Source organism: Gossypium hirsutum, chromosome D04 (assembly GCF_007990345.1).
Source record: "Gossypium hirsutum isolate 1008001.06 chromosome D04, Gossypium_hirsutum_v2.1, whole genome shotgun sequence".
NCBI lineage: Eukaryota > Viridiplantae > Streptophyta > Magnoliopsida > Malvales > Malvaceae > Gossypium > Gossypium hirsutum.
This window is the reverse complement of record NC_053440.1, coordinates 1,379,582-1,389,819: the sequence shown is the minus strand read 5'-3', so window position 1 is coordinate 1,389,819 and position 10,238 is coordinate 1,379,582. Positions and strand designations below refer to the sequence as shown.

At 31.9% G+C, this 10,238-nt stretch overlaps 1 protein-coding gene across 3 annotated transcripts; it reads left to right on the top strand.

The window, feature by feature from the left end:
• The first annotated feature begins 288 nt into the window (after window positions 1-288).
• Window positions 289-7,845, top strand: LOC107931535 (zinc finger CCCH domain-containing protein 16). 3 transcript variants are annotated; one of them, XM_041091598.1, is made up of 11 exons: window positions 349-474; window positions 3,626-3,716; window positions 4,406-4,592; window positions 4,780-4,862; window positions 4,957-5,052; window positions 5,445-5,515; window positions 6,246-6,484; window positions 6,593-6,636; window positions 6,714-6,942; window positions 7,107-7,179; window positions 7,563-7,845. In XM_041091598.1, exons 3-11 carry the CDS (start codon window positions 4,465-4,467, stop codon window positions 7,596-7,598), a joined length of 999 nt encoding a protein of 332 aa, XP_040947532.1. In that variant the 5' UTR covers window positions 349-474; window positions 3,626-3,716; window positions 4,406-4,464; the 3' UTR covers window positions 7,599-7,845. The 3 variants fall into 3 exon arrangements, with proteins under 3 accessions (XP_016718933.1, XP_016718934.1, XP_040947532.1); XM_016863444.2 differs by lacking the exon at window positions 3,626-3,716 and having other exon boundaries at window positions 289-474; window positions 5,445-5,538; XM_016863445.2 differs by lacking the exon at window positions 3,626-3,716 and having other exon boundaries at window positions 318-474; window positions 6,317-6,484; window positions 6,731-6,942.
• Window positions 7,846-10,238: the final 2,393 nt, after the last annotated feature.

Here is a 10,238-nt window from a genome sequence, read left to right as displayed (position 1 = left end):
AAATGTTGATGATGCCACCATTGAAATCTTCATGTTGCAAATAAACAAAAAAAAATATTTTGAACTAATTATAGAGAGGTCCCTATCTTTAATCAAAAGTAAAAGAATGCCACATTAGCAATTCGTGAGTGGATTAACAGAATTTTAACGATAGTGACCAATTGAAACATTTGTCTTGAATGACTAAATTGGTAAAAAAAAATTAAAGTGACCAAAATATAAAACCACACTTACTAAATAATTATATAATTTTAACAAATAAAAATAGGGTAAACTGCGCTATAGGTCATCCAACTTTTCTTAAAGTTTGTTTTTAGTACCCATAAAAATATAAAATCTCCCGAAGTAAAGAAATTTGGCGACGCTGTCAATTCACAAATTCAAGCAGAAGCTTTTGGAATTAGAAGCTATTTCAAAATAACACTTTCAAATGCATAATAAGAAAGAAGCTTGCAGAAACTTTCAGCGCGGCAGGTACCCCCTCTTCTTCAGTTCTTCTTTTTTATCTCGCCTGCCCAATGGTTCATATAAATCGGGTAATACTTAGAGCAATCTCTAGGAGAATATAGAATCTGTTGGATTCTCTTTCCCCCCTTCCATCTTACTTTAAAGAGAATGGCAAACACTAATTCTGGATTTTATAGGAAAAACCACACTGCTCAGATTTCGATAGGTTCATTGTGAATGGTAGTTTTAGGTTAGGTTCAGAATCAGAAATTAGTACTTCAATCAACGAACCAATTGTGCTCTGCGTTCAGTAAATATGAGGAAAAAACAATGAGTTTCTCGTGAAATAATTGGTTAGCTGCAAATTTGATTAAGTTCCATAATGAATCTTTAGGTTTGTTGTTGTTGTTTAGTTTTTATTTTTTTGAGTTGAAATCCAGTCTCAATCAAAGAAACTTCAACATATGTGACAGTCTATTATATTCTATATTAAAGTAATTAATATGCTGCGGGGACTTGAACATGGTTGCTTAAAGTTTTCCTTGTTTAACCTGTTCTTTTGGCAAAGCTTTAAGCTGAAGTACTGCAACATATCAGACAAACTGAAGTGAAGGGAAAAAAGTTGGGTCAATTAGAGCACTAGGGAATGAGTAATATGATGGAGATTTTAAGCAATCACTCCCATATGTATTGTTGCTGCTATTGTCTTTCTCATGTAATATATTTCCTTAATTTCAATGGAAATTTTGACATCTTAAAAGACTGCCAATACAACTCTTCTTATTCTCCCGTCCTCTTGAATGATTGAGTGAAGATATGAAATTGCTACTTTACACTATTAGTCTTTACATGAGTAGCTGCTCCGTCATGTGTCTTTATTTCACAAATATTAATGGTTTAAACTCCTCTATTTTCTAAGGTCCTCGCAAGATTTCACTAGTGGCACATAAGTTTATCTCTTTTTCCTGAATTTATGAATATCATGCACATCTGTCTCGTTATTGTGAGATCTCAGTTTGAAACCTGAGACAAAGTCAGACTGTTATTAGAAATACTAGTCTTCTCCTTTGATCTTTGTTTGTTCACCCTCTCCAATTTTATCGTATGGCTGTTGACTTATCTCTCTATAATTTGCACTATTTTTTATGTTTGCTCTATTCTTGTTTAGAGGTCTTAGGCCGTGCATTTGTTGCTCATCTGTCATCTTTCAAGTTTTTAGAACCTTATCTCAGTTTGTAAGCCAAGATGGTCTTTCTTCTCCCATTTGTCATCTAGTCAGTTGTTTTTCTACTATTCGCCTTTTTCAAAGCTTTGCTTATTTTGTTTCTTTTGAATCTGTTGATATAGAGTATAATTGTATTTTAAATTTTGAATTATTATACTCCCCAATGTTGTTTTATCATCTGATTTCTCATTGAACAACTTAAACAACTTAAAAAAGCTTCCTCACTGATCCTTGCTCAAACTTAGCTCCCTTAAGCTATCCAACCATTTAACAGAATTAGGGGTGTAATGAATTGAGTAGAGCTGATTGGCACTTGCTCAAACTCGACTTGGGTAGATCAGATAAGCTTGAATAATTACTAGGCTTAAGAAACCTTGTTCAAACTATGCTCAGCTAAGCTAATTGGGGCATGTTGGTCGAACATGAGCTACTATTGAGATCTCATCTTGACTTGTAATATAACAACTTAAATCCTTAAACAGCATCTTATTGTGGACCAAAATGCTGCAAGGGCTTGAAGCCAATCAACATATTTTGGCCTAGGTGACCATTGGCAATTCATTTGGTGCCCCCAAATGCTTGACCATATTTTGTTCAGGGGTTGCCCTGTAATATGTACAACCCACTTGTTCTGCCTACATCCTTAAGGGATATGGGATTGACTGCAAGAGAAGTTCTCTCTTTTCCCATGATTCAAAATTTGTAATTTGCTCCAATTCATGTGCATAAAATAATTTAACAATCATATTTATAAAAAATATTGTGAATGAATTTTAATCTATTTATACCTACTTTTTGATGATATAGACATTAAATCTTGATTTTAATTTTATAAAAGGTAATTAAAACTAAAAACTATCAAACTTGATACTGATAAAAGAAAGCTCTTCCCTAGCTTTTCTAACAAGCTTCTTCATGAATGGCATATTGAGCTTGTTCATGAAAATAGATGAACTAGGCTTACCTATGATGAAACCTGGTTTGTTTATAAATCAAGCCTCAAAATTTGTTGTTCAAACTCATTTATTAAACTTTGTAAACCAACATAAATGAATTCTAGCTAAGCTTGTTCATGAGCAATTCAAATGTACTATTTCATTCAAACGTATTCATTTATACCAACAGAAACAAGATATTCAAATGTTCAAACTCGCTTATTTAACTTCATAAACCAACCTAAATGAGCTCTAGCTAAGCTTGTTCATGAGTTATTCAAACTTCAAGCTTACTTTTTGCTGTCTTGTCATATTTCTTTGCAATTTGTTCTTTTCTAGGTTGTACATCTCCACAACTACGGAAATCTTTGTAACAAGTTCTTTTAACTTGATTTGTGTTGTACTTCCTTGTTAGACCACCAAGATTTCTTGTATTCTTGTTTAATGGAGCACCTACATTAAATAATGTCGGTACATCCTCAAACACTTTTTAAATGTGACGAGATATTTGTCCAAAAATATTACCTTTGCAGCTCATCTAGGCCCATTTAGCATAACTGTTAGTTAGACTTATCAGTTGGGTTGACAGGTTGGTTTCAAGTCGAGTCAATCTAGTTTTAGTTAATTCGGGTTTAAAATCTGAGTGATTTTGGGTTGGGTTAGTTTCAAGTTCGAGTCATTTCGAGTTTGAATCATTTCATGTTCGAGTCATTTAGGTTTGGTACTTGGGTTTTTTCTGGTTGGGTGATTTTGGGTTTTGCTATTCAGGTTTGACACTTGGATTATTTAGGTTTGGGAAATTTAAGATTCAAGTTATTTGTGTTTCTTATTTAACTTATTTTAGTTTGATAAGGTTTAATTTCTTTTAATTTTAAAATAAAATTATATTAAAGTGAAACAAATTATTTAAATGAGATAAAATTATTATCAATTTAATAATATAAAAAATAATTTTTTGAAATAAAATATAATAATAAATTATTATAAATTTAAATTAATTTATTGTCTGCTTTTATAGCTTAGCTATTAGCATCAATGCATGACATAATGGTGGAGCATTTCATTTTCTGAAACCATCTTCATCAACTGAAAGTTTAAAATCATCTTTGGTAAGCTTTTCGAAGTTTTCTTCTGAACTCTCTATTTAAAATTCTTGATGATAGAGTTGTTGAGAAATCTTCCTGAATTGTTCATCCATCTTACCGTTTTCCAATCTACTTATAAAATCTATGGCCATCTTCCTCCCATGTATGTAGAAACATAGTAGAAAACATCATCAAATATGGCGTGCCTAAGAATGACTTTTTTTATAGGAGAATAATCAGAAACCTCTTTAAGGTACAAAAATTAGCAATTACTAATCCTTTTAAAGTACTTTTTTTTTCAAACCTTGAAAATAAACGGGCTTATTTTAGTTTAAATTTGTAATTATGGATAGAGTTTATTACAATATTTCGACATCCTCTCTTCATAGGATAATAGTTATAAAACCATTAACCCCTTCCAACCCATGTACGGACCTAAATACCTCAATTTGTAGCCATGCACTTGATATATTTAATTAAAAATACAAAAAGATATGTTTCTAATAGTTCACTTGAATTGATAGGTTTGTGGGTTCTTATACTTGATTTATTATCTTTTATTTTCTTAGCATTTTTTTTCTGCCTAAAAGTTTCTTGATGAAGTATTAGTTTCTGCATTTATATAATCTTCATCTCTACACATTATGTGTCTAATTTTTCAACACTATTAGATTATCTAACCAATTCTTAATCTTTGGCCTCTCATCCTCCAGCTGTCAGTATGGTGAAAGGTGCAAATTTCTTCATGTGATTCAGCAACAGCCAAAGTCTAATGCATTTGGATTTGGCACACAAGCTATCTCACACCAACAAAAGCCAAACCCATTTGGTTTTGGTGTCCAGAACAATGCTCAGTCAAAAGGGGCCAATGATTTTGGAAATAAACAGAGCCAGTTCAAGGTTAAAGAATTGTATATAACAATTTAATCCACATGTGGTTATTTTGATTGATGATGTCATTTCTGGCTTTCCTTTGTTGCATGAAACTCGGGAAGTTTTTGGATGCCCTTTGCTTCTATTAAAGGGTATCCTAAGTTTATCTCATCTTATTTTTTTCTTTATCATATTGTAATAAATTATTCTTCAGAATACATGGACCCGATCTTCTGCAAGCAGTGGTGCCCCTTCATTGCGGCAGCCTGACAATCAGCCTCAGGCAACAAACCATAGGTGAGTAGCAGTGAGTGGTCATGCCATCAATTTGTGACATCTTCATTAGTTGAGTTCTATACTTGACAAAATGTTAAACTTCTGGATGCAACAGATGCAATGATCCTGAGTCCTGCAAACGTATTATTGCTGAAGATTTTGAGCACGAGAGACCCTTGTGGAAGCTTACATGCTACAGCCATTGGAAAAAGTATGTTTTATCATGTAGATAATCTACAGGCCTTTCAATGGGTTCTCAACTTCTACCATAGTTGTTGCAAAGAGTATTTTTGAATTTTAAGAACAAAATATCCTCACAAGAAGTGGATAGAAAGATTGGCTTTTTAGTTCAGGTGTTTTAGGCTTCCGGAAAGAATGACATCCTCAAAAACTTCACTTTTGTTAAATTGAGCAGACGAATTAAAAAACATTAGACTATGCTTTGTCTAGCTAATCTTCTGTTGTTTAAATTCTAAACTTATTGACTAGTGTAGTCGAGATAAAATTTTCTAACCGTTTAGGTGGTAGATACATTTTATTCTTGTAATTATGAAATGGTATGGGAAATTAATGTGATCTAAAATTGCATTATTTTGTTTTTAGTTCCCCTTGCGATATTGTCGGTGATGTCAGCTATGAAGAATTGCGGGCAGCAGCTTATGATGATGCAAAACGTGGGTTAAGCTTGCAATCTATTGTGAGGAGATCTTCAATACCTTACTTTCCAGATTTACAGTTACATGTTAATCATATCTACATGCTCAGCTTAGTATACCTCCGTGATTTCATGCTTAATTTTTACTTTGGAATTATTTTTTCAGACATACTTTTGGCTATTTCGAATATTTTGTTGTAGCTTGGGTGAGAAAGTAAGAAACCTGCAATAAAAGGTGTAATAGATCCAGAGGACAGTTGCATAAAAGACAAAATCAGTTCCAGATATTGTTTACTTGAATTTCTTGCAAAAGATAGCTGAAGTACCATTTGATATAGGGCTTAAACCCTAGGAACTAGGAATTAACTTGTTAAGTCTGAAGTTTGTTTCAACAGAATGTACTTATACCCTATATATACACATAAACACTCTCATATAGATTGATAGATTAGAGAATTTCATAATAGATTTTCTTTGCTAGCCTTAAAAGAAATTCTCTGGCTGCTTATAAGACAATTTTACTCTGAATAAGTGAACAACTCTCAATGTCTTATCTTCAAGTTACTTTGTTCTTGTTTATGTACCAACCATTTCTTTGTAAATGTTATCAGTGGTATTTCTGTTCTGCAAAGAATTTCATGCCTTTGTCTTATCAATTTTAAACATTGTTACGAAAATAATGTTTATATCATAGTATGTAATGGCAATTAGTGACCAGAACTTACTAACTGCTTAAAATCCCATAACAGATTGAGCGAGAGAGGAATTTACTGAATTCAAAGTTAGTTGAGTTTGAAAACTTTCTTCGTAATCCCTATAGGGGACCTGCTGGCTCTGCGGCGGCACAACAAATTCCATTTCCGGGAGCCACTACAATTGTCCTTTCTCCCACTACTCAAAATACTGTCGCTCCTCAAAGCAATGTCCCTCCGTCAGTCTCCAGTTTTAGTCAGCTGGGAGCTTCACTTAATACAGGATTCTCACCGGGGTAAGAATATTTTATTTGGTTTTTCTTGAGTTTTATCTATGACTATGAAAGTCCCAGACCCTAAGTTTAGCCCTCAGGGTTTTGTAACTTTGCAAAGAATTTTCTCAGGCCTTCTGTATTTTCAGCAAACAATGTTCCATCGGCCAATGCCTGTAAGTTTCAAGGTTTACCATTTGCGCTATTCATGTACATATAATGCATGCTTCTCATTTCAGTAATGACATGGCAGTTTCATTTGGTAACCAGCAACCTAACCAGTCAGTAGCAGCTTCCTTCCCCACAAATATGGCCAACTTCAGCAACAGTAGTGCCATTAATCCTGCTATTAACCAATTTTCTGCCGCAGCAGTATCAACGCAAAACTTCAGCTCATCCAGCATACAGTCTCCTGCTTTCTTGAATGTCTCGCTCTCAAATTCTGAAGCGGTTGGACGAGAAGCTACAAATGTTCAGTTAGGGTATGTTAATGGAGAAATTTTCTCTCCATTGGGAAACAAATCTTTTCTATTCCAAAAAATTGTTTAGTAGCTAGCCTTTTTGTATTTGTATTGCCTGAACGAGTTTATTGGTATGATGGGATATCAGTTGGAAATAAGCTTATTCTTATTTCGGAATGTGACAGAAATAACTTGCCAACGACGGTTGCTTCTGGGGATTCAAATATTTGGTTAAAAGAGAAATGGACTCCTGGAGAGGTAAAGGACTTCAATTATATGCTAATATATCTATTTATATTTTAAGATTGAGTTAGAATCACTAGATCGACTCCTGGATAGGTAAAGGACTTCAATAAATGCTAATATATATATATACTAAGATTGAGCTAGGATTACTAGATTTCAAGTAGCATCTTAGGGTTAACTTTTTAGGGATATCATCTTCTGATTCTTTTTATTTTTTTCCCGTTCACAAAAGAAGGCAACTTGCTGCTTTTATGGATGATAGTAGCAGATACACAAAATAATTTATGCCATTTACTGCCGTCTGCAGCTAAAAAAGGGCAATCTGATATTTTTGTGATATTGTTTTGTTTTGTTTCTGGCATTCTTACCTGAAACTAGACTTTCCCGTTATCTAGATTCCTGAAGAAGCTCCTCCAGATGCTTATGTTTAGCTGTGGGATTCACGTCAGAAGGATTACATGTTATCTGAATGGCTTGATCATTCTACTGAAAATTCTCAGTTTTTAGAAGGAAATTGATGTGTGGATGAACTGTAAAGGATAGGAGGACTTTTAAATTCTAATTGATTTTGTGTGTAACACAATCCCTGAGCTGCCAGCAAAAGTAGTTGCTATAAATGGTTTCTATGATTAGGACTCAACATTTCATCAATTCTAGCAATTCCCCTTCAATTTTCTACTTTGATATCAAATCCTATTTCTTTAGTACGTGTATAATTTTCATGTATCTTGTGCTGCTTTAGAAAGATATTTCTATTCAGGTCTCTAATAATGTTTATGTCGACTTAATTGCTTCCAACGGTTAAGGTTTCCAAAGATGGAATGTTGCTATAGCATGCCTAACCAACACTATATACTTGTTAAAAAACACATAGCGTATTCCGTTTTAATTAGATTTACATCGGCATTGTTGTTAGTATAAAAAGACGTGATGCGAAAATACTCAAAATCTTATATCCCTTGTTGAGTTTTACTTATTAATTAAATTTTGAATAACACAACTTTACCCTTGATTAATTAGTTAATTATTCATTATTTTTAACTTTATATTCAATAATGTCCAATTGAAAATAATAAAATTCTAATTATATATAAAATATTTTAATTTAATTTTTTGAAAGAAAAATATTTTAATTTATTATTAAATTTAATTATAAATTGCATTATATTATAATATAATCATAATGTAATTTTTAATTTTTTGGAAGTTACACATACAATTAATTGTAATTACAAAGAATACATTTAATAATTATAATTAGATCAGACTGATGATCAGAATATATCCTATATCACAATAAAATTATATAATGCTTATATACGGTGGGGCACAAACCAGAACAAATATAGATTGAGAGTTCATATGGTTTACACAGAGTGAACTTAAACATGAGATCTCAAAATTTTAAGAACCCTAACATTGTCATTAAACTAAGACTTAATTAACTCTAAGTTAATATTAAAAAACTTGTAACATCCGTCACCCGTCCTAACAACCAGTATTGATGTGAGGTGTCATTGGAGCACTTTTGTGACAATATTTTTTGAATTTATTTAAGAAACTAAATAATAAAAGATTTATATAAAATCATAGAAAATAGAGAAAAATAAATTTTGAATTTTAAAATCATGTTTAAACCATTTAGAAATTAATTGTAGGTGTTCGGGACTAAATACGAGCCTTGGAGGGCTTAATTTCAACAAAACAATGCAATGTCACTGTTAAGGGCCCAAGTATCGATACCTAAAGCCTTAGGTACCAGACCCAAACCCTTGTACTATCTAATTTAGCATTCTATCGAGTTTGAGTGTGATACTCTTGGCAGGAGTTCCGAACCCTAGACACTTAGGATGAATTTTTGCCCTTTTTAAACTAAGAACCTAAGAACCGATGCATACAGTATGGGTACCAAAACTTATGTGTAGGGGATCAATTTTTTTAGTTCTAAACACCAAAAATTTATTCCAAAACATCTCCCACCAAGACAACCAGGAAAAATGCTTCAAAAATAATCGTACACAAGTAAAACTCTTCATTAAACTTGCTAAATTTAAACCATTATCCAATAAAATTTTCATGAAACAAGGCTAGCATTTATGAAGTCATTCAATTCGAGGGTTGCATGCATGCAAAGTAAAATTCCATTACAAACATGAATTTGCAAAAATAATTAAGCCTTCAACAACTACATCACAACCAATGTTTCAAGTACCAACTAACATATGAAATAAGTATGCACATGTCACAATACTTAAATACACAAATTTTAAATTCTTATGATCTTGATTGTTGTTTGATGCTCTAAAAAAGGGCGATGATTTCAATAATCTCAAAAATACAATCTACGCGTAATAACAACAGCACTAAACATAAACATGCTTAATAAGTTCAAATGAAAAATATTATATTTACATTACCTCAATGGCACAACAACCACATGCTCAACAAGCTTATAACTCACTCTCATGCATGGAAACATAGCAAGCTAAGATACAATATCTTATCCAATAGTTAAAGCAATGACATACAACTTGCAATTCATAAGTTATTTACATATTCATTGTAGTCTTTGGAAAGTCGCCTAATATTTACATGTTTGGATATCCATTGTAATTTATGGATTGAGCACCCCAATTACACTTTTCAATTCTTAGGGGGAGGGTGAGAATTGGAGTAATTACACCAATTACCTTATAACTTTTTAAACACTCATACATGATTTAAATTTTAAAAATTATTTTTTATACACGTTTTAGTTAAAATATATATTATAAGCATAAACATGTATGAGTGTTTAGGATAGTTGTTACAAAAACTTTCTAAAATTATATTATAAATCCTAAAAAAATTATATTATTTAAATCTTAAAAAAATTCTAAAATTATGACCATAAAGTATATTATAAAATATAATTTACGTGTTATAAAAGTATTATAATATACTTATTTATAAAAAGTTATGGTAAAAAAATATGGACATAACTTATTTGTGTGTCTATGCTATATATTATAAAAATAATAATGCACTTATTTATATATAAAAAAATGTTATAATTTTTTGCCATAATTTAT

Bases quoted from the DNA above. Each gene is read 5' to 3' on its own strand.
- LOC107931535 (XM_016863444.2), top strand. From the start codon at position 431: ATGCATAATAAGAAAGAAGCTTGCAGAAACTTTCAGCGCGGCAG. The intron at 4,593-4,779 runs GTTAAAGAATTG...ATTATTCTTCAG, and splicing joins ATAAACAGAGCCAGTTCAAG to AATACATGGACCCGATCTTC. The intron at 6,637-6,713 runs GTAAGTTTCAAG...ATGACATGGCAG, and splicing joins TGTTCCATCGGCCAATGCCT to TTTCATTTGGTAACCAGCAA.